The sequence below is a fragment of the Anarrhichthys ocellatus genome, unplaced genomic scaffold (genome assembly GCF_004355925.1).
Source record: "Anarrhichthys ocellatus isolate YVR2014 unplaced genomic scaffold, GSC_Weel_1.0 scaffold40, whole genome shotgun sequence".
In the NCBI taxonomy this organism is placed as follows: domain Eukaryota; kingdom Metazoa; phylum Chordata; class Actinopteri; order Perciformes; family Anarhichadidae; genus Anarrhichthys; species Anarrhichthys ocellatus.
Window position 1 is genome coordinate 2760672 of NW_022280070.1, and position 24578 is coordinate 2785249.

At 42.4% G+C, this 24578-nt stretch overlaps 1 protein-coding gene across 4 annotated transcripts; it reads left to right on the forward strand.

Annotated features, from left to right (window-relative positions):
- Nucleotides 1-15: 15 nt before the first annotated feature.
- On the forward strand, nt 16-16270 carry trip10a (thyroid hormone receptor interactor 10a). 4 transcript variants are annotated; one of them, XM_031867853.1, is made up of 16 exons: nt 16-598; nt 5163-5278; nt 5770-5826; nt 6284-6431; nt 8088-8150; nt 8558-8662; nt 8774-8902; nt 9382-9528; nt 9684-9872; nt 12302-12466; nt 12744-12770; nt 13428-13537; nt 13761-13893; nt 14080-14168; nt 14260-14393; nt 14719-16270. In XM_031867853.1, exons 1-16 carry the CDS (start codon nt 575-577, stop codon nt 14868-14870), a joined length of 1788 nt encoding a protein of 595 aa, XP_031723713.1. In that variant the 5' UTR covers nt 16-574; the 3' UTR covers nt 14871-16270. The 4 variants fall into 4 exon arrangements, with proteins under 4 accessions (XP_031723713.1, XP_031723714.1, XP_031723715.1 ...); XM_031867854.1 differs by lacking the exon at nt 12744-12770; XM_031867856.1 differs by lacking the exon at nt 16-598 and having other exon boundaries at nt 5223-5278; nt 5439-5826.
- Nucleotides 16271-24578: the final 8308 nt, after the last annotated feature.

The window sequence follows — 24578 nt, forward strand, 5'->3', positions numbered from 1 at the left end:
TCACTAAGAAGTCAGTTAAACCTCATTCATGTTTTAATAACAAAAGCTTCCAGTAGCGTCAGTCAGCGTGTCAGATCATCCGTTTATGAAGATGCAATGTGTGATAATGAATTTTAGGATGCTGTATCAGGACAGCACACAGCTCCTTCGGCTCAATGCCTTGCTCAAGGACACTTAAAAATTAACCAAAAGCATCATGTAAGTAAAACAACACAAACTGCCAGGATGCAGCACGCTCCTCTGGGAAGAGTCGCCTGTGGTTCAGTGCACTGCCCCTTTAAGACTTAGGATTTGGGAGTGACGCGTATATGAAAGCTAGTTTATCCCTCTTTCCTTCGCTATGAAACATATTTGGACAACCTAGAATAACGACTTCCAGCCTTATTTAACCAACTAATTACGATGCTTCTTTGCATTATTTATTGAGGCATTCAAAACCGGACTGCGTCGCGTGGCCACGACTTATTTATCGGGCTCGTACTTTGCCAGGGCCCCGTCCCCCGAGCTGCTGGATAACTTTGGAGAAGTTCTTTGTATTCGGGGATCGGCAGACAGCTTGGCCGACAAGCTGAACATGGACTGGGGCACAGAGCTTTGGGTGAGTCCGTCATCTGGCTTGCTTTACGGTTGTCAAGATGGAGACAGTGCGAGCTCGCTGACAAAGTCAGCGTAACGCTGGGCGTCCTGCTGTGGTGAGGGGATATTTCAGAAGAAGAAGTGGCGAAACGCTGCAAAACTGTGCATGCATGAACCGCGGGGGTCCTTCTGCGGACAGTTTTCTTGAGCGTTTCGTAGTTGAGACAAAGAGTGGGTGAGCTGAAGCCCACACACCGACATGTTGCTCTTGTGGACAGTGAGACAGTCTAGTCTTGGATCCACATGGATTTGGATGTCTGGCTTTTGTTTGGATCTTTTTTTTTTTGTTTCACTGTGCTACTCCACAGTGTTTCAATTAAGGGACATCTGCAGTGCACGAGGCAAACAGCTGTAAAGTTGGTTAAATTCAAAACTTAGTGTTGCATTGCTGCCTAATTTCAGACATACATATATGCTGCTGATCATATATAGAAGCCCTAAATCAAAAGCAGCTTGAACAAGTCCAATGTCTAGATATCATATGTCCTGTATGACTGAGAATCTTCATACACATAGGCCACTCTTGTAATGTTGACTATGCATTGTAATGCCAGGGTGAAAATTGTGTCAGAATGCTATTTATTCAGCATATTGAAGTGTGCTGAGGTGGGTTGTACCCAGTGGGACGTCTCACTGTTTACAGTCTGGCACTCCTTGCTTCCATAGCGATGAAATCCGATGCTGTCATTTGCCTTGACGACAAGCTTCATCGCTGATGAGGTGCCTCCTCGTGTGCCCACCTGAGAGCAGCATGATTATTTATTCAGCAAACAGTGCGCTGATTTCAGGAGATCTTGATTTTAGGCGTGATTTGTTGGATTGAGTGCTTATACAGATGGATTCCTTTGTTTTTTATTGGGCTGACCGATGTAGACATAAACAAAACCGAGTGCTTCATCAGCAGGTAGTTTTTAACAGATGAGGGCTGTTTTCCAGGTCAAAACAAATCTGGGTGCTGCAGTCTGTAAAAAAAAAAAAAAAAAAAGAAAGTACACTGTGAGCCATTTCCTGCTCACAGTGACACTCTCCAGAATCTAAACAAACCCTGTTGAAAATCCCACCATATAACATATCAACTTGATGACTGTGCCATGGCAATGAAGCCACACTCCCACATGCACATTCTCAGGAAACCTGAATATGTAAAATGGAGCATTGCAACGATGGGAGGTTGTGACCTCATTCCAGAGTCTCCCCCTAGGCCTCTTCCCCTGTCCCTTTTCCAATCCTACGTGCTGCTGCTGGTGCAACAGTCTAATTAGTTCTGCCCTACTTTGATTGAGTCCGAGAAACATCCGTACCCCAGTAATAATCAGAGCCTCTGTCTCGGTATCTTTCCTGTTCATTGCATCAACTTGTTTCACTGCACTCTTTCTTCAGGCAATATAAAATACATATGATCTGACTCACAGGTTTTTGTATTGGGCTGTAGCCTCGCCTTGTCTGGTTAAACAAAGCCCTGCGGGCATAATTGTGTTAATGTTTTGGTCCCTTGGGGTCAAGTCAGCTCAATGGCATCTGTCCCCTGATTGTTGTTAATCCAAAGGCTATTTTAAGGCACGAGTTTGCAGAGCGCAAGATCTAAGTGTCTAAAGCATTAGCCGTGATGGTGAGTGCTACCAGGCCAATCCTGAGAACCACAGGGCCCCGGATATTTAGAAGACAGGGTGACTCAGCGCTGAAACATCCACCCAAGCCTTGTAGGTCGGCAACTTTCTGAAGTTATGTGGCATTCACTGGATGCCATGCTTTCTGTCTGGTATTACTGGAAAGGTTGTAAGATGGAGTGTAAAGAGACATGTTGGATGCTACTAAATGTCCCTCAGGAGTGCGTCACAATATGTAAAAGCTACTCAAAATGTCTAAATCATATGTACACGAATGGAAGGAAGTAATAATTAGATAGGATGTTTACCAGAAACATGATATTTACTGTTCAATCAAAATCATGACCATTTGAAAGTTGTCAGTAGTTTCATACACAAACCGTTTGTGATTTATAAAGAAATGTGCTCAGTACAAACCCAGTCTATGGGGACCTATAAAGATAATTCACACTCTGGCTTTAAATGGTTATCAATCGCAGTAGATATGTGACAGCCACTGGTGTTTGACGAGACAATGATTATGTCCTTGAAAGCGGTGTGGTTTGAAGACAGTTTAATGAGGTTGGCTTTTCTCTAATTGGAGCACTCTTGTTTTGAGTTAAGCAGTCACAGTTCATTTAGAGAGACGATCATTTGCTATTTTTTTTCCTGCCGTTTCTAAAAGAGCACGTAGTTATGAGTTCACCCAAGGCTCATTCTTCTCCAAAAATGCCGCTCTCAACCAGAGAAACATGTGATGTACGTACTGTATATAGAAAGAACAGCCGACACACCAAAGAACAAAGAACTTCTCAGTCGACTAACGCTCGTACGAGTTTGTCGATTTAAGTGATCGGTTGATTTAATCGACAGATCTGTAAAACGGAATTATCACATAAAGCACCGCTTTAAATCTTGTGTTTACCAGAGTTACGCTCATAAGTTCCTTGGAAACAAGTCATTCAGCATGAGAATTGATTAGTTTGTTTCAGGAGATCTAGTAGATTAAAAAAAACTAATATTTGTTGTGTTTCAGCCATTTTTCATAGTTTTATAAATGTTTGTTTTTGTGTCTCTTCAGCTGTGTTGTCAGCAAACTGTATATTCAACAATGGGTGAATCACAGTGTTTTGGCACCACACTGGGACACAACTTCTTCACAACATTCCTGCTAATTCTAGAAAGGCATCAGGTCATTTTATGACTTTCCCAAAAAAGATTTGTTTATTACAGCTATGATGATGATTCAACACTACGTCCTAATCGGGTATGGGTACCTCTTAAAGACCATTAAAGGATGGCAAACTATTAAAAGACAGCAGGACATTTCATCTTCATGCAGAAGTTCTTGGCATCCTACAGACATTAAATGGTGTGTTGTGGGTCTGTATCGGAAGCGTCGGTATTTGATGCCCTTGTAATGAGAATAGGCTGGACCCAGTATTGGCAGATACTTGAAGTGGGAGACAAAACACTGGTTTGGGGACCTCCCAACTTACGCTCCACCCACAACAGCTTGCCTAACAATTTCAGACCTCCCCATCAGTCTCCACAGTAGTTGTTGACCTTTTTTGCACGCTCGGCAGTCTTGAAACGGAATATGCAATTAATAGACTTATGTATGCAAAAGTCCTGTATCACGAGACGAGTGCAGTTTGAAACTTTTCATCCTGCTATCTAGCCTCTTGGCCATGCGGTCAACTAGCTATAATCAACAACTCAAAAAATTCTGATCTTTCCCAGTTAACCTGGTGCTGTGCTGTTCCGCCTTGGCCACAATTTTAATGCTATTTTAAACTTTCTTTCATATTCATAATGTAACGCATCTGTGTGTTTATTTTGTCCAGGATAACTGACATTAAATCTCCATATGGTCCCATGCCTAATGGTCAGTGTAGATAATTGCAGCCTCAGTCTTGTGCTCTGTTGATGTGGTGAGGCTGGACATGCATGCAGACAACTACTGCTAGTTTAAATCATTGATATATATATATATATATATATCTATCTATCTATCTCTATCTCTATCTCTATCTATATATATATATATATATTCTGTATTTAAACAAAGCAGTGCCCTAAAACCCTCCCATTTGGTTATGTTACTACTATTCTTCTCTCTCGCAGGTCAAATTTTCTTTCCACATCTCAGAAGAAAATCTGTAGTTGCAAGTTGGCTTTATTGACAGTCATTATGAATGACTCAGAATCAAGCCCCTAGCGCTGCCTGTTGGTTACATGTTATTGTAGTGATGGATTGCCTCTGCCTTAACCTTTAACTGTGTTCTGTGATTAAGCGAGACCTTGTCTCAATCATTTGGGGTTTGCCTCTTTTGTTTTACCCGAAGGCCAGGAAGGGTTTTTTGGAAAAACAAGGCCCAACTTGTTAGGAATCCCCTCTCAGCATGCCCCCTCCCCTCCCCTCCCTCCCCTCCTCAGCACTAAAGACACCAGCAGAGACAGCTTGTGGGTGTTGTGTAGAGTGAGAGAACATTGGATCTCTCACACTTAACAGACTTGTCTGAACTCGAAGGTGTCATAAAGTGCTTAACCCAATAAGGAGCCAAAGAAGAAGAGAAACACAATATACCTCCCTCATACTCTACAATTCGAAAAGGAAGTCTCAGCAAATTCAGTTTCACTATGCCAGAGGGGTTTGTGGTTTTGAAACCAGTCATGGAGTGGGTAAAATAGCTAGAATAACTATGTAAAGCTCATTTGATGTAATATGTCACATTGCTCTCAGGCTGTGTATCAGAACAGCCCCTGATTGTTCCTGCCCTCTTCCTTCATTGTGACCCCGCGTTTCCTTCAACTGTCCTCTCTCTTTACAAGCGCGTGTGCCCTGTGATTTAAAGCTAACACATGTTCCGTATCCTGACCGGCGGAGTGTTTCCTGAATGTCTTTTCCTTATTTGTCTCTCGTGCTTCGTTCCCCAGGACCAATATGACATCATTGAAAAGCACACACAGTCTGGCCTGGAGCTGGTGGACAAGTATGTGAAATTTGTGAAGGAGAGGACAGAGATTGAGCAAAACTACGCCAAACAACTGAGGTCCCCCCCCCCCCCCCCCCCTGTGCTTTCTGCCTCAAATGATTTGTGTGTGTGTCATGGGTGCATGTTGAAAGGCTGTTTATGAAATGTTTGTGGGGTCTTATGACTACTTTGGTACAGAATCTAACTTTGTCTCTGAAACACTGGCCTCATTCTCCAGCTGCAGTGTGCTCCCTCTCCCGGTTGTCTCCAGGCCCACATCTGCTGTAGTGCTGAGCTTTGCTGGAGAGGAGAGGAAGTGGGAGCAGACTGGCACATGATAGACAGGATGTGGTCATGGAGAGAGAGAGAGTAAAAGAAGGAAGAAAAGCTATTTTAAGATGTTCACAGAGGACTGCTGTTTTTGATTCAACTGTATAAAACGGCCAGTGGTTGCATAATAATAGTTTAATTTGAGTGGGCTTTCTTCAGCCGTCACCCATCTTTTACCCTTTGAGAATGTATCGAGTGTTTGTTTCCCCATTCCTTTGATGCACTTTCACTGTCCACAGGAACCTTTCAAAGAAATATAACCTGAAACGAAGCGGCAAAGATGAACCTGATTGCAGGTGAGCCATTTCAAATTATACCTTCAAAGGAAACTTCTAGATTTATTTTTTCTTTATTAAGGAATTACATTTAGCTGTAAAACAATGTTGGCTAGAATGGTGCTTACTGAGTCGATTGGGATTCACACCCTGGCCATAAGAGGTGGTTAAGCTCTCACTCAGGGAACTAACTAACTAACAAAAACAGAACTGGCCTGCAACTAATATCACATTTCAAAGGGCTAGAAATCACCTCGCCATTAGTGTCATACATGCTGCAGTGTGTGACTGCTGTTGGAGCCATTTAAATACCCCTAGAATGAAGCGGGAAGAAGGAAGTCATGGCCTTCTCATCATGACTTGTCCCAATGCTGACGTGTCTCCGAGCCTGCGTTTGCATCATATTATCTTATCAGCGGTCCCATCGCTGTGTTTTCATTTCTCCACCCTTTCCTCTCTCCTCCTCTTTGAACGGTAGGTTTTCCAGCTACCAGTCCTTTTTGGACGTGCTGAATGAGATGAACGACTACGCGGGCCAGCGAGAGCTCATTGCCGAGAACATGATGATGAACATTTGCATCGATCTCACAAAGTACCTGCAAGACCTCAAGCAGGAACGAAAGACGGTGAGCCGACCAGGAGTGCATCGTGTCAGTCTGGTTGAGGTCCATCTTTGCAGCTGCGAGTATACCAAATAAATCGTGTAATGTTGTCACAGGTAGAATGGTGTGTTGGGGACTAAATGTTTACATTTATTTTCTCCACGGCCCTGTTGTTTACCCTCAAACACCTTCATCCTCAGCTTGTCTACTCTGTTGTGATAGGGTTTTGGGACGTTGCTTTACTTTGATACAGTGATTGAGTTTCATTGAGTGTATTAGGGGTGCTACTTACAATTTTTCAATATTCGATTCATCTGTCGATTATGATATATGATGTATGCATATCATAATCAACAGATTCATTGAATATAATATATAAAATATGCCCATCACCACATCCTAGAGCCCGAGGTTGTCTTTCAGAAAAAGACAATGTTCCTAATAAGCTGTTTACACAGCTGATGGAAATGAATATTCCACTTGTATTCCCGTTTACATGCAGCCGTGCATAGTCCGATTCACGTAAAACATGGAGGAGTGGAACGGCAGGAGCCGCTTGCACCATTTTGCTTCTTTACGTCAAAACAGGTTGCAGACTTGCTCGACTGTGCGAACATAACCTCCCTCTTTCATTCCTTCAACCGCCTTCTTGAAAAGGTGACATTTGCATATTCAGAAACCTGTTGATATCCAAGTCCTTCATAATACTTTAAAGTAGGTGTGCTTCTCCTCCCAACCATAAATGTGAGCTTTTCTTTTGGGCATGCATCTCTACTCCAGCTTTGCAAACTGTTGGCAAGATGGTGTGTGTAGAACACACAGAGCTGGTCGTAAACAGGAAAGAGGCTGTGTGTCACAAAGTGCCGTTAAAAACCCCATTAAGACGCGTATTCCTAATGTGCGCTGTATACATGTCCAAAGAATGCTCCTAAAACCTGGTTAAAGCGGCATTTCCATTATGTCTTAATCGGAAAATGTTCCATTCGTAATAAGGCCTGATGCTGAATATCATGTTTACATGAGCCATATCAAAATCAGAATATTGTCATGTTCAGAATAATGTAGAATTTGCATTTTTGCTGAAAAAAGGTTTAAATGAAGCACCCCAGTAGCTCACCTGAGGGCGCCCGGGTTCCAGTGAAACCATTTTAATGATATGTCAATCATCAAAATAGTTTCAAATGAAGTACTTGTCATTGCAGGTCTTTATTTACTAGGATGTGCCTGCAGCCCCATGTTCAGCAGCAGAGAACATACCAAATGAGATTTTCAGCAGGAGTCTGCAGCACACACAGCTGAGGAGGAGTGTGCTCTAAAGGGTGGGAGGAGAATAGAGGGAGATTTAAACTAGTGGAGAACTCACTGTTGTGGCAGGAAGGAAGCCTTGCTTCGTGTCTCCAGGGGGAGGCATGCTCGGGAGCGCTAGTGTGCCATTTCTGTGTGAGGAATGCATTGGCCCTGTCCCATTTGGATTGCGGAACACTGCAGCCGTGTACAGGCTCTCACTGCAGACGTGATGTCTCAAGCAGACACACTGGTATTTGTTTTCTTGTCTGCTATGTTGTGCTGCTTCAGGAGGTCATTGTTTATTCACTGTCTGCCCCTGCACATGGCTGTCTGTCATCTGACCCGCCTCCCCTCCCCTCTTCTCACTCGGCCTATTTTTATGAATGTCTGCAGTATCTGATGGAGGCCAAGAGGGCCCAGCAAAGTTTGGAAAGCACCTACAAGCAGCTCGACAGTGTAAGTCTAAACACAGACTTCTAAAAGATTTTATAAAATACATTTTTTTCCTGAAGAGGCGTCCATCATTCCTTATGTTTCATGATTACGTTTTTAATTGACATTAGCTAAGCTGTTAGATATAGAGTCCCTCTTGTCCTTTGTGTTGGGTCCATTATGTAAGACAGGAAAGACTGTAGGCAAATGGCTGCATGTTCAGTGTGGCTGGTCAGGTGTCTATATTTGTCGATAGTAAAAGCAGATGGACAGTATGGAAAGCAGTTTCCTATTTTAGGCGCCTGTCATCAATCCAAGATCTTACCCACGAAGTTATGAATGGAGATGATCTATGTAATAGTAAAACCTGATTGAAGTGAACATGGTCTTTCTCTGTTTCTCTCCATCTGTCCTTTCTTTCTGCACACCAGAGTAAAAAGCGCTTTGAAAGAGAATGGAGAGAAGCGGAGCGCACGGCACAGTACGCCGAGAAGACTGATCAAGACATCAATGCCACGAAGGCGGACGTTGAAAAAGTAACGAGGGGGGAAATGAAACAGTTCATTTTAAGGACTGTTTACCATAATACAAAGTAGAATCAGATCCACTTGGTTAACCTGTTTGTCTGTCTGTCTGTGTGGTTCCAGGCCAAACAGCAAGCTCATATGAGATCACACGTAGCGGAGGAGTGTAAGAACGACTACGCTGCTCAGCTCCAGAAGTACAACAAGGAGCAGAACCAGTTCTATTTTAATGACATGCCACTCATTTTCAATGTAAGTCAATTACATTTGGCAACATGTGACTGTTACTTTTTTTTGAATTGATAACATATGGGACAGTAATAACTGCTATTAGTTTGCTAAAATATAGATAAACAGATTTTTTTGCTCTATAAAAACTTGAAATGATACAAGCACAATGGAAAATTAGCATTTAGCCAATTTATGCTGACATTTAGAACTTAAGATTTCTGAACAACAACAACATAAATGAAAGGTGCACTCGCATATTGACTCAAAACCATCGAAGAACTCCTTAGTTATATCAATTAATGTGGTTTCACCTATTCACATGATTAAGTTCTGACTTTGAAGCTTTCATCAGAGCATTAACAAATATATTTTGACAATCATAAATAACTAAACGTCTTGCTTGACATTGAGAGGCACATTGCAATATGGAGACTGTCTTGTTTATTGTCTCAGCCCTGATGGCGTCTGTGTCTAAGCATCTGTTTCTGTGTGTTCACTAGAAATTGCAGGATCTGGATGAGAGGCGAGTACGGAAGTTAGCGCAAGGCTACATCTTGTTCTCAGACACAGAGAAGCATGTGATGCCTATCATTGGCAAGTGCCTGGAAGGCGTTACTAAAGCCGGCACTAATGTTAATGAGAGAAATGTGAGTTGGTCTCAAAACAAAATGCTGAATTGATTTTTTTTTTTTTTTTTTTTTTTTTTTTTTCGTGCAACATGCCTTCATGCAGCCAATTTGTTTTAACTGCGCATCTGTTTGAAAATAACTTTTGATTGCTCTTATCCATGTATCTAATGCAGGACTCCATGGTTGTAATAGAGCAGAACAAGTCAGGCTTTGAACGTCCTGGAGATGTGGAGTTTGAGGACTACAGTCAGGGCATCAACCGAGCCTCTTCCGACAGCAGTCTGGGCACGCCTAAAGGCCCCATGGACCTTCTGGGAAAGAACAGGAGCAAAAACTTTTGGCTTTTCAGCAAAAAGAGTAAGGTAGGACATTCCACATTAGGCTGATATATCCTAATGCCTAGGCCTCTCACTAGAAGAGATGTTTCTTTTTGCATTGTGGTAATTGTGCAATGAATGTACCAGCGATCCTCTCCATCAATGATCAACGACAGCAGATTTGAAAATCTGCAGGTGGGCAGTCGGTGGGGATTAGTGGGTGACTCCTTGCACTTCAATGTTTAGTGTTTGAGCCACAGAGCCAACAGGAAGGAGCCAGGAAGTCCCCTCTGCAGAGAGCACTCATGATGGACCTGTGGTTGTGGCACACACACTAAAACACAACCTTCTCATCTCTAAGGCTAGGAATAATAATGCATGAACCTGTCATTATGTTACACGTGAACTCATACCCACACCAACACCTCTAGAACTGGACTTTTGCATGACTTTGTCCCTGACTGTGAGTGCAAAAACCTTGCCCCCCCCCCCCCCCCTTACACTCCCTCACTCCTTCTGCAGCGTGGTTTCCAATAGGTCAACTGGCAGTCAGCATTCTGCTGTGCTTGTGCTTTCATCAGCACGGGGCCCAAACAACATTGCATTTTCCTCTACAGGCATCCACAAACACACTGCTTCTATTATGCTGCCCAGAACCTGGCATTATGTCTCTCTTCACAATACGATTTTTGTAACAACAATCGGGATGGCGCCAGGTTTTGCCAGGTCAAACAAATCGGATCAGGTCCAACCACACACACACACATGCCTGCCATAGATAATTGGGGTTTTTTTTTTTGTATTTGGCCATGAGAATCTATTTGAGAGCCTCACTCGCTGCAAATCATGGATCTTATCTCAAAGGAGCACTCTTGCTGGTGTCCAAAATTGGGCTGGTGATAGCTGACCACCCCCCCTCCCCTCCCCCTCCTCCTGCACCAGCACTAAATGATCCCCTCTTTCTTCCCTGCAGTGTTTGCTTGTTCAGTGCTTCTCCTCTCTCTGCATGTCTTACACAGGCTGGGCTCTGCTGTGCGCTCTTCCTGCTATGTGTATGTGTGGTGCACACTGCTCTGTGTCACCAGTCATGCTCTCCCAATCAGGCCTGCAGAGCAGTATGAATAGGAGGCTGACTATTGGCTTGAGTGAGCTTTTGGTTTGTGTTTGGCCCTTAAACACTCCCACTCTCAGCTGCTCTCCTGTACTTAGACCGCCATAACTCTCAAGAAAAGTAGCACATACCCAGTAGATGTTCACATAATGATAGCGCTATCCTTCCAGCTCTCAGTATTTACACAAGGGACCTTGTTATAGGGCTGTTTTTGACATTCACTATTGAAGACTAGAAGACATCAGCCTCCTGTGTAATTTAGCTAATAGATCCCACCCCCACCTTACCACTTAGGCGTGCTGTACAGCTGACACTGACAGGTATTACTGTAGTTTCCTACCAGGCATGTTTTCAACTTAACCCCTTTCTAAGAGGTCATACAAGGCAGCCTTCAAGGCCAAAACAATCTATATGCACAAATGACACTGTGGTAATTAAGCAGGCTATTTAACAACTGCAATGATATATGAATTGGTATTTTATCTATGTAGGTCAGACTCAAAGGATAGCACAGGTTGAGCTGTGAACATCCATTTTTGCACAGAATCCTAATGATTGAGTTGGCTAATGTGGCTTAAAGAATGTTTTTTTCTTTATAAAATTGGTCTTATTTTCATAGTTTTGGCCATTATTTCTGAAATGTTCACTGTACACTGGAAGGCTGCGACCAAAAAGACCCAAACTCTGAAAACGGTTTAATAGAAAAGCGATTAATATTCTTATTACAGTACAGTAATAACAATTTGGGTAATATTTAAAATTTTCATCTTCACCTCCATGTAAGTAGTAATATGATGGATTTAGTTTCTTTGCAGTGTCACCATATCTCTATAATGAGGCCAGGGAGTAAAATATCCTGAACTCGTATTATTTCACCCATCATGGGTTGGATAAAACTATGAAAATAATTTAACATTTTCTTTTAGCACTTGAAACTTGGCCTGCCCCAGTTCCCCTCTGCGGCTCAGCACCCTTCATCCTGGCTCCAGTTTGACTACAGGTGTCTGGCTGCTGTGGCTGTGGTGTGGGAGCTGTGGTTGCTTGCTTGCTGTTTTGCTTTTGTATTTAATTCCATTTTTTTTAATCGGTGTGTTGATGGGAGCCAAAGAGACAGGTGTGTGCTTTCATGCTCTCTGGGCGAGTGTGCTGGGTTTGCTCCTGTGTTGTCTTCCTGGCTTTGTGGTGTGCTTTAAATTGTTGATGGTGTCTTTTTTTTTTTATTTCCCTTGTCACCTTGTTGTTTTTGTCTTCCCCGTCTCCCCTCTGTTTTTTCTTTCCATCCATCCCCCTCTCCCCCATCCTGAACACTGCCTGCATACCTCATGCTTGGGTGCTGGTACTTTGGGTCTCGCCCCCACCCCAGCTCTCTCCCTCCACGCTCTCGCCTTTCTCGTCACCCCCCGCCCCTTCGCCCGCTAACGGACCCCCTTCCCCCAAGTTTGGCCGGGACCCCCTGTCGTACTGTTTGAAGGAGATCAATAAGACAGTCAAACCCAGAATCTCTTCCTTCCGGACACTCAGGAGATCGGTGAGTCATTAGAGGAGACCGTTGGGGTTTCAGGAGACCTCCACTTATCAGGGCTCACACATCATCCTGTGTTCCCGCTTTTGCAAGAATGGCTGAATCCCTTAGATGACAATTAACATTTTCAAAACATAAACATGTAGCATAGATCTCATACATGGTTCTTTAGTATTCTAATTTGAACATGTTTTAAACATGTAACAGCATATTTTTAGTGCGCAAAAGTAAGAACCACATTTAAAGATATTTTCTATACACATACTGTTTTTCTTTCCCTCAGAGGTTTACTACTCCAGAGAGGATCACGGTAATATGGACAACACAACTGGTGTGGGGGGGGGTCTCAGTTGTGTTACACATATAAATGGCCACCTTTCCATTACAACAGCTCATGTTATTGTGATAATATTCCCTTCACAAAAGTCCGGAAACTCCTGTAGTTTCTGTGTTGAAACGACCGAATGTGCACCTTCCACGATCATGTTATGTTGCAAAAGGCCTCTTGAGTTTGTATTGAAGAGGTGGCCACCTGGTGGTGGAGTAATGGAGCAACGCTTGGTAGCACAAGCGGACACCAATTTCAAAGTGGCCTCAATTGTCTCTACACTTTCTTGGGTCACCTTTTACATCCAAGATTTCATGTCTTGAACTTGTAGTTTATCTGCCAGCATAACATTATGAGAGTGTGCTACATCATATTGTTTGCCCATGGGTGGTGGTTCTGTGTTCAGCTCACTGTTGTACATGAGCTGGCTTTACATTAAGGAGCCTTACAAACGTGTTACTAGGAGATTTGAAAATAATGTTTTGCTACTTAGTCATTGAGCTGAACTCAAACCGCAGGTCTTGTGTTCCTCCTTAGGTGTTTGTTTGGTTCATTTCCCATGGTTACTGTCTTGTATGAAACTGTTCGGTGTAAGGCAAAGTTCAGTGTTAACACGCCCCTTCGTGTGGACTCTTGCAGCCTACGGTGACAGAAGACTTCGCCCATCTTCCTCCAGAGCAGCGCAGAAAGAGGTTACAACAAAAACTCGAGGAAATTAGCAGAGAGCTGCAAAAGGAAGTAGATCAGAGGTTTGTGTGTGTTTCTGCAGATATCCTTCTGCGTATTAAAAACCATCTCTGTTAGAACTCCTCTGGTAATATTCATGCCGTGCACATCAGTGTGTATAACTCTGTGGTGTTTGTGTGGGTGTTTTGAATTGTTCACCCTGAGCTCTGCAAGGAACCAACTGCTACTGAAAGTCCCTCCCCCCCCTTCCTCCCTTGTTGCTCTCTCTCTCTCTCCTCTCTTCAGTGAGGCCCTGGGGAAAATGAAAGATGTTTATGAGAAAAATCCTCAAATGGGAGACCCTGCTAGTCTGGCATCCCAAATCAGCCAGACGTCGCAGAATATCGAGCGGCTCAGCGGAGAGCTCAACAAGTATGAGGTAATCCGGACCTCTGTTGTTCATTCATATTACGAGGTCATCGTTTACCATTATGTCATGAGCCCACTGTGGCATTTTGGGTTATACAAATGACCATGACTTGATATATTGACCATTAAATGCATCACATAGACAATATTTCATATATTTTCTCTCCTTTTCACTTTGTCCCTCTTGTCTGTGTAGACTTGGCTGGCTGAGGCAGGAGGCCGAGGGGAGACTTTGCGCTATAAAACTCACACATTCAACAACAACGGAGCTCACGATGTACTCGGGTAACGCTCAATTCTGCTCATAGATGGGTGTGTTTGGCACAATGATGTGTTGTCTGCTCTGCACAGGAAACCTATGTATTTTCCCCTCCAGCACTGATGGAGCTCACTCCGATGAAAGCACTTCTGATCCCTCCCAGGCCATCTACGCCGAGTTTGATGACGACTTTGAGGACGAGGAGCTAACTGCTCCTATTGGGAAATGCACAGCCATGTACAGCTTCCCTGGTATGTCACAGGCTGTTTTAGCGGACTAGGACGCGTGAGTGTCCTTAATTAAAAAGAGATCAGTTTCCATTGAACTGTGGGTATCGCTTTGGAAATCGGCGGCCTTTGGAAGTGCACGTATTTTTCAAAATTATAGTAACTTGCCTTCTGATCAGCAAATACTGCCTGTAGTTCTGTCAATATCATAATTGTGAATAAAATTGGGAGGAAAATATTTCTAAACTTGTATAAGGAGCAAGGTCACAACCATATTAAGAGTCAAAGTGTTTGTATGCATAAACTAGTACAGGAATATTTGCTAGCATATAGTTTGTCTGTCTTCCAGGCGCCAGTGAAGGGACCATATCTATGCAGGAGGGGGAGGTGCTGTCCGTGGTAGAGGAGGACAAAGGGGACGGCTGGACCCGTGTCCGTAGGAACAATGGGGATGAAGGCTACATACCTTCATCTTATGTCACCGTCAACCTGAACAAATGAGAGACGTATGAGGAACAAGAGAAGAATAAATGGTCACTTCACCAGACTATATGCAGTTCTTCCCATGGGACCAATCATAAAGAAGCCGCAGCACTATATGGGCGGGACAACTGGTGTATGCAGAAGGAGATCCAAATAAGGTGCTTTGATTTCATGAGAGAGGCGCCCCAAATGGGCAGAGGAATGGTGCTGACAGCATGTTCCTCATGGCTTACATTACATTATTGTAATCCCAGTTACCTAAGCCGCCTACACCGCAAGGTTATTTTACTTTTGGATATCATGTCACAATCATTTTTGGATTTCGCTTTAACAATGTTGCATGGATCTTAGGCGCCATCGCGGTACGAGAGTCCGCCTCGTCCCACAGCCGGATGAGGCATTAGCTTCTAAATGTGAGAGGAACAAGAAGAGGAGGAGGAGGAGGAGGAGGAAGATGAGTGCTGCTGCCATCTTTACACTGAGTGTTCATACCAGTAAAACCTAGGAGGAATTTACCGCACAAGTTTACCTTTTTATTTAGTTAAAAGCGGACCTGCAGTTCTCATTCGCTCCCGCATACCACTTTCTAGCTTCACTATAGCTTGCGGAGATATATGGCACCGTCACTTTGCTGATGGTTGAACTTGAGTGTCCCTAGGGGATGAGTGAGGTTTTTAGGGGGAGCATGCTTCACTTTTGGATTTTAGCAATTTGTGAGACAAGGGTTGGACGGCTCTCCCGTCATGGTAAATCACATGTCCACAACCGTACAAACACTCTTAATGTTCAGACAATCACAGCCATATCAAAGTCCATTTTCAATCTATTACAGTAACGGACATATAGCTGTCTTTTTCTAATAGTTACAACTTGAAAATTGTACTTCAAATAATTTATTACAAATGTATGTTCTATGAATACAAATTTCAGAACTTGTATTTTGTATTAAGGATGTTCTCACATTGTTTTTCCCCCCCTTGCACACTTAGTGGACAGTCTGTAGCCACAAAAGGGAGTAAATAATGCACACATAAAATGTGCTACATTAAGACTATTGTATTTATGTAATAAATAATATATATTTTAGCTATCGCAACACCACTTTTGTCTTATTAGCTTTTTTTTTAACCATTCAAATAAAGAGTGTTACATTTGTAAGAGAAAAACGTCTCTAATGTTGCTAAATATTTTTTGTTTGGATTCGCTTCAAATCTTCTCAAGATCGAGCTACGTCCTGTTTTTTATGTTTGCCAGCGAGAAGCGATAACCGTTCGTGTCTTTGGTGCCTTTCTGGATAAAAGCATAGTGTATATACCATTTTCATAAGACATTTTGTTTTCTTAATAAATGTAAAGCACACTTCAAAGTTAGGAGTGGTTATGTCATTTCTGGACTTGTAAATAAATGTTTGAATCAAACATGTCTGTTGGTCCATGTCAAATTTGTAGAAAGATGTTGCGTCTAAAGTGCAGTGACACCCATTGTAGAGTTTGTCCCCTGGAATAACTCGCTGAATACATTTTCTGCTCAACAGGACGTTTAGTCTATACTTGTGAGCATGCATCACTTTTAACTGAACCGTGAAACTTGACTTTGTGGTTTCACAGTGATGAAAAAGTGGCCCCATGTAATCGGAAATGAGTGAGTCAGTGGGTGGATGGAAGGTTTGGGGTTTTTTTTTATTCTAAAAGGCTTTTCCTCCATGACTTGGATACAGTTTTAGATCTTCTAATCATCCAGGAAACCACAATGTTTTACTTCCTATCACAAGACAATTTGTCCACACCCACCCATTGTTCTTCAATTTTATAATTGCATTCATACTTTCAGTTTAGTGGCAAAAGCTGTAATGTTTTGAGGGTTTATAGCACCAACCCATATCCCAAACTTTGCTCACAGCTCAACACATTTCATAACTGGATTTCAAAACCTCTCCTAGTAAGCTGGGTGCTCTTGGGCACCGAAACAAAATCAATAATTGTATTTTTAAAGTCTTTAAAATCATCTCGGAAACATATGGCTGTTTCTCAAGAATTGGTAAGTACAAGAAGAGGAAGCTGCGCACTTAATAACTCTTCATTTTTATTTAATCAGATACATTTAAATTGCATTGCAGCAATGGATGTGTCGCTTCCTTTTCTTCAGGCTGCCGTTGTTTCAGGGGAGAAAGTTTGTGATGACTTTACCCAACAGCTTTATCTAATAAGATGAGGAACACAGAACACAACTATCTCAGGGGGCCCAGAATTAATTGCTATGCCTGTTTCCATTAACTGATCAGAGTAGATGCAAGTCATTCTCACTAGATGGCACTGTTACCTCATTTCTGTGGGATAACGGCTCTCTGCATAATCGTGTGTTCAATATAGGCCAAGCATTTGCATACCCGATTAAATTGCACTGGCTTCAAAACCATACTGTTTACAATGACTAATTAAATAACCCCAAATTGGCATGCGCCACACTTTCATATACTCCCCTTATTCACAGAAGAGGAGTGAAGACAATGGATGTGAACTTGGTCAAAAATATTATACTGAATTATTCCGTCATATTTCCAATGGAAATTAACAGTCAATGTGGACAAATGCTAGAGCTCAGCTAAAGGAGGATCCAGCGGTGGTGTGCTGTGGCATTGACTGACTGGTCAAATGACTGAGGAATCAGATCATCATTTGTATGCAAAGCCTTTAGTCTCAAGATGCGTTAAAGGTCAGCGTTTCAGTGAGGCTATACTGGACCCAGCCAACATCCTGCATCGGCCTACAGCTGGAGACAATGCTGCATCCTGGCAACACAAGCGCAGCCTGGTGGGGACATTAAAGGGGGAAATCCACACTTAATAGCATATATTAGAGAATATGACAGCTGATGCAGTACCTCCTGTGGGTTCATGAATGTTGCACTCCTCGCCACCTGCTGTAACATCATGACTGGGGCGTGGACAGAAAAGCAACATGCTTGGAGGTTTGAACACACACACAGAGGTACAAAGAAGTACAACAGCAGTTTTTGTGAGTCATTAAAGAATTGCCCTTTTAAAACAGACAGCGGAGATGGGATTATTTCACCTCGGCTGTCACAGAACACCATACTTGTTAGCAACTTCTGTTATCTCTCATCTGGCGACAGGGATTAGACTGGAGCCGCTTCAATGGTTTGGAACTTACATCCTGCAGAACATTCTGGAAAGATGTTTTGGCAAGAGGATGTAGGTACCAATGTTGTACAGATAGCATCTCCATTATTGTATGTCATGTCTTTTCCCCTCCTCTCAAATCAGATAAGATGTTTAATATGGTCACGGTATATCATCTTTGATTCACTAATCTATTTATAGTCTATTTAGGCAAATTAGCTAAAAAAAATCAGTTTGCTTTCTCCTGTGGAAGAAAAAGATGAAGAATAAACATTAACTTGTGCACTTTGTGTGAGATTAGTGGGATGAAACAAGCCACTTTCCTTTTTAGTCAAAATGAGTAAACGTTTAAAACATTGATGGATATATGCTCGTTTGTTTTTTAGTTTAATTAAAAAATAAAACCTTTTCTTCAAAAAAAAAGGTTGCGTATGGTTTCACTACAGAAATGTAAAGTTGTGAGACTCTTCAATGAGAGTGTGTGATGTTATTAGGTTGCTGGTGGATTCACTGAGCCTTTGGAAACGCCTCCAGCACCAGCAGATAAACCTCGACGTTGGACCTGATGTGCACGCGGTGGTTAGGTACGTGTTTTTATTCTAGTGGGATCGTAGACCGCTAACGTGCTCACCTTCCACTCGGCTGACCTCATTTCAAGGCTCTTCAAGTTAGTATGGCTGATCTACTAACGAGCAACAGCCTGATGATCATTAGCAATTATTTTAGGTCAGTTGGATATTATGGTATTATTGGCATACAAACTGTACATATAAACAACAATCTTCTGGAGAGACTTGACTATCTGTGTTCTGTGTCAGTCTCCCTAAGAGTGTTAGCTATATATTATACCTTCTTTTATGATGGTGGGTGCTGCTGTTACAAAATAAGCGATTATTTCTCTGCCTATACTGCACCACAGGTGATTAAAGATTTAAGAGCTCGATCTTCCAGCAGTTGCTGCGGGGGAAAAAAAGTGAGAGATGGAGGAAAACCTTTCAGCTTTTCAGCAGCTCTGTTTGGTCTAATAGTATATAATCTCACTATACCATTAAAGCCATTCCACAAGACAATTTACAAGATTAGTTGGACAATCACTTGATAATTAATATTTCAGGTGCAGAGTTTGTGATACGTAGAATGAAACTCATGAATAACTTTTGCAACTGCTTTGTGAAGTGTTTTGATGTAGGTTTATTGTGGATGTATAAATAAAAGTCCCTCAGATTAATCACCGCCTCGTGTTCTTTCCTGCAGCACAGCTTGAGGCCAATTTTGAGTCTGTTTACTACTTCTGTCTTCTCGCAGCCATTCTGCTGAAGCTTGTTATTGCCACATTGGTGGCATTCTGCGTTTGTGAATCCAAAGAGCCTGTGATAAGCTCCACCAATCAAACGTATTATATTACCACCATCAAGCCTGTATTGAGCTCCAGCGGAGCCAGGAGTAATGCAACGCTGCCACAAACTCCGCCGTCAGCTTCATCACTGCAGAGTAAATCCTGTATAACGAGTAAATAATGATCAATGTAATATTGAGTCATCCGATTCTCTACCTGAGACTACACACCAACCCCCAAATCAAATCAAATTTCCACGTTATAGTTAAATTGAAGAAATCCCAACAGAGGCAATTAAGTATTGCATTTACACCAGCAGGCCTTTGCAGCAACAATCCCCTGCTTGGATGATATTTGGCTTCACAGGCAAGACAGGCAGATGTGGAATTGGAAAAGAAGTGCCTTCATTTTAGTCCTTTGTGAATCACAAAATTGCAGGAAAACAAACCGAAATGCACCTGTTTTCGTTTTCAAGCCGGACGTTTACTGACTTTATTTCTGGAACCTGGACGTAGTCAAAATGGCCCAAAATCTGTTTTAAGATGAGGCAAGAAAACAGAAGCACTGGTTTTATGCATACATTTAAAAGTCATTATTTGTATACATCAAGTTAAAATAGTCATGCTTATAGCTCAAAGTTAGAGGTGGTTGGAATGGGGTTGGGGTTTTGTGTGGTTAAGGTGAGGGCGAGTATCTGGGAGACTTCTCTCTCTGCCTGCCACAACAAAGTAATCTAACATGTTTGCAGGTTCTTGATACAGAAAAAAAGAGATAACAAGGCCCTTGATACTTTTATTCACAAAAACTGTTTGTTTCACAACTTGTTTTCCATGTGTATTGGTTAATTCTGGTTGAAGTAATACATTTTATAGTGGAATAAGATAAAGAGGTGTACCACAGCAGGGTCTCGTGATGACAGCATAGGTTAGAAATGAGCCAAAAGATGTTTTTTTTATTAAATCTCTCTATAGGTCTTTGCACAGAGATTAGAACCTTAGAATTGTCAGCGGTGTTAACAGTGTTCATACGGATTTATTGCCAAACCCACTCCAGCCCACTCCCACTAATTCCTAGTTACTTGGGTGTTCTGCTCAGTTATGTATTTGTTGATTTCCTGAGTGATCGCCAGGGTGTCAATGTGTTCTGAAAAGAGTTGCCCGGTTTGTATGGAAGGTCTTTAGGGAACCTCTCAGGGCAAACCTAATCCTCTTAAGCCTAACACACTGCAGTATCTCCTGAGTCCATCTATTATGAGTAGGAGGGAGAGATGTGTCCATGTAGGAGAATATGCCTCAAGCAGAGTGCTGAATGCAACAACTTGTTGTGTGGCTGAAAAGGACAGTGATGGGTCCACTGCTTTATCTAAGAACCCACTAATTGTATCAAAGGGTGCAGGCTGAAATGGGTATAAAATCAGTGGGTGATTGTTTACATCTGGTGCATGTATTGATCGTGTCAGGGTATACCTTGGCTGGTCTTGTGTTGGTGAAATGGACTCTGTGTTAACTCTTGCACTGTAGTAGACTGTGCTCTGCCCATATATGGGAGGTGTGTACAAGGTCTATGTCCCCACTGCTCATCTGACATGGTAATTCCGAGGTCTTGGTCCCAGATGGCCCCTAAGGAGTCTAAAGAAGTTGAGGTTACCAGGAATGTAATCATGGATGATTGAAGTGAGCCCCTTTAACCCAGGATATTAAGCGATAGAAAAGAGGGGAGGTTGGGAAATTGGGGAATTTATTTTGCACAAAGTGCCTAATCTGGAAGAGGCGGGATTTACTTATCCGTCTCTCCAAATCCCTCTTGATCGTATTAATAATTTACTTCAGTATGCGTCACCTGGCATCCTGTCAGAAAAAAGAAAGTTAGCGAGTCCACCCAGGTGTCATGTTTCCGTCACTGCTGATTGGAGCTGGAGCCGATAAATACCCGTGACTACTGCAGAGTAATTGGTCCTGGGAATGAATGCTGATTGTAACCTTTCCCACTGAAGACAGATGTTAGTGGGTGTTAGTGGGTTTTTTGTTTAGTGGGAAAGGGGCTTAATAGTCAGCAGACTTTTGTTTGACCATGTCTGGAAAACTGATTCCAAATATTTAAAGTGTTGGTTACAATTGGGTTATGAGTGACTTATTTGATTGAGAGATGTCACTGGGAACCACCGATGGAGGACTTTTCCATCCAAGCCCACTAGAGTTGTTTGCGTGGTGTGCAAAAGTGTTCCAAAAAAGAAGTTTGCTGATGTTACAGGCCCAATAGTATTAGTGGAATTTTTTTTGGAAGGCATACAGTCACTGGGGCGGCACCACAATTGCTATGAATAGCACGTCCCAATAGAGAGAGAGGGAGGGAGGACTGTCAAAAGATAGTTGTTGACTTTTCACATTGGAGCACTAAAGACTGCAAAATTAAATGAATGGTTGATAAGACCAGATGCCTTGTTAAGCAAAATGATCAGAACTCAAAACTGACATTATTGTTATATTTTCTCCCAGAGCATTACTTATCGGAAAATGAGGGACCTTTACTAATTTATTAAAAATGGAGTTGAGTATCTTTTCATATTCAAGAAACTTCTGAGATGTCCACACCAAGTCGTATGATTTCCTATTATTCTTAATTGGGTTGCAGGACATTTCACATATTAGGTTAATGGAGGCGATTGAGTTTAATAGCTCCTCTGTGAAATTGCCACGTACTTGTTGGATAAGTGTGCACAGAGATCCGATTTTTCATGCAAAACTGAGGGAGGCCATTTGGCTGCCAAGACATTTGAATGAAGACATTTCCAAACTAAATGGACCAACAGCAGAAAAGTAAAAGGGGTAGACAAGTTTAAACGGACAATTAAACTCATTTTCAATTTGGTCTGGTTTTCCTCATTTCTGTCATCATGAAAACGAATTGTGTTAATAGGAAGAGTATTGGTCTGTAAAATATCACAAGACAGAGGCATTTTAATACTCCCAACCAACACAGTACCACTCTCCGTATAGTGGGACATACCTGCTAAACTTTACTGTTTCTGCATCTGAGCATGCCTCCTGTAGTTTGTAAAACAAAGTCTGAAGCAGGAGGAATTTCTGACCCTTGGGATATCGTGCACACTTTGTGCATACACCTATTGGAATATATTAGCCCGAGATAAGGGAAGCAAACATTTTCATTTAGAGACAATGTTTCTGTCCTGAATTGATCCCTTTGGGTAGAATGCCTCCGGGCACTCCAGTGCACCCCAAAAGTTCAACTAATTAAATGGCTATATTTGATTTAGGTTTCAGATGGTCAGGGTTATGGCTATGGTTCAGTGTTTGGGAGTCCCAATCCTGGTGAAGGAGGTGGATTTGTATGCAGCATGAGAGGAAGTTCTGTCTGGGAAGCTCAATTGAGGGCAAGACAAGCTAATGAGCTCTTTTCACAGGGAGAAAATGCAGGCTGCCAAAATGTGTTACCTCCTTTTATATTCCACAAAGTTTGGACAATGATGAAATGCTTTTGTGGTCTCGGGGAAATTCTGACAGAGATACAAGATATTGCATGACTCCAGTTCTGTGTGCCGTGATGGTGACCATCACATCTCATGTGATCTGCGCTCCCTTGTTGCTTACCTTAGGTAACAGGTATCATGTGTCGTTGTCTAAAATCTCTAAATTGTTGGGATTTGACGTTCGAGGACAGCTACTATTAACAGTTGCCAATTTTTGTGTAATACAAAATGAAATGACATCACAAAAATAAACTCTGTTAAATAGGTAACAACAATACAATTCTCTGTAGTTAGTGTGAACAGTGTTTTATTCTTAAATGAGTCAATGTAGTGTCAAAATGCTCAAATTTAATCACAAACTACCTTTTTGCTTATCAAGGGAAAACACATAATGTACTTAACTTGTTTTATTTCTTCTGAAGGTTAAGTTATTCTATGAGCACAGAATATGTATTTGTGTCATGAAACACCAGTCCACAATAATTGCCTTAAAAAGGATATAAATCTAAGAAAATATGACAAACAACACATGTTATTAGGTTCTAAGTCTGATGCTCTTCTGATTGCGTCTGATAGCAGCAATGCCAAAGGGCAGTTTAGAGAAAAGGTAAATCAGGGCAAAGATGCGCAGTTTGTCTTTTCTCTTGTCGGCACGCTTCCCGCCATCGGGGATGAATGGGCTTTTTAAATAGCTCTGATTAATTGGAGGTTTTAATTGGAAGGGTGTTGGTGGCAGCGGCGAGCTCTCTCCTCTAACCAGTCATTCAGGGGAGTGGTGCCCATGTTAAAAGGACACCTGGCACTGGCATCAGCCACTGTGTTCAACCTCTGCTCTATGGACATGACAAAAGCTTTAACCACCGGTGCATCCTCTTTGTGTAGGTGTCGGTGACACGCAACGCTGTTCGCTGCAGGCGCCTGCATCCCGTCTCGCAATCACTAGCTTTACTTTTCTTTCCCTTTTCCTCCCCATGTTTGGTTCTTTCTACTCTGTTGCATCATCACGTCTTTCCTCTGTAAGTGAGTGATTAATTCTCACCTCTCCTGGGTCTCTTTCATTGTCCCTTGCATTGTTTTGCGTCACCGTGGGCCCCGCTTGCAGTCCTTCCATTCATACGATTTATCATCTTGTTCCCCTTCCTTAAAAATATCATCAGGTTTGTGATGTGCAATTCACGAACTACCGGAGTGATTGAATGACTTTCTGGTGAACTGAGAGATTTGCCTCTGTGAGAGAGTGCTGGTCTAGTTTCAAACCAAGGCTCGCAGGCAAACACTCAGCTGCGCATCGCTACCTGAGCCAACATGCTCTTTCTATCCCTCTTGTCTGTTCGTCATGATTGCTGTCCTGCTGCTCATTACTGATACAAATGAACAAGATTAATTGTCAACATCATTGGCAATGATTTCCTTTACTTGGAAACACAATATAAAATCTCATTCCTGCAGTGTGTATGTGCATATAGATGCTAGATATGGTACCTCAAGGATTTCTAAATACAGTTATATTGTCATTTCACTGACTTGTTTAAATTGGACTGCAAGTGCTTACTTGGCCTAGTCAGTGACATTGCTTGGCCTTTCCCACCTTCTGCAGCCTGCTTGGGTATGCACAGTAGCCCCCGGTGATTGATGAGTATCCCCAGGTTGCAGCCCGGCTCTGCTGATGGATGGCCTCTTAGAGGTCTTAGCAGAACTGATGGGTCATGGGCCTCGGAGAGCCCAGAGCTGGGAATAAGAAGACAGATCGGGGGGGGGGGGGGG

What these genes read in the sequence shown, in the direction of transcription:
- trip10a (XM_031867853.1), top strand. Translation starts at nt 575, where the DNA reads ATGGACTGGGGCACAGAGCTTTGG. An exon ending in ACATGCCACTCATTTTCAAT is followed by an intron (nt 8,903 to 9,381) that starts GTAAGTCAATTA and finishes TGTGTTCACTAG; the next exon opens with AAATTGCAGGATCTGGATGA. An exon ending in CTACTCCAGAGAGGATCACG is followed by an intron (nt 12,771 to 13,427) that starts GTAATATGGACA and finishes GGACTCTTGCAG; the next exon opens with CCTACGGTGACAGAAGACTT.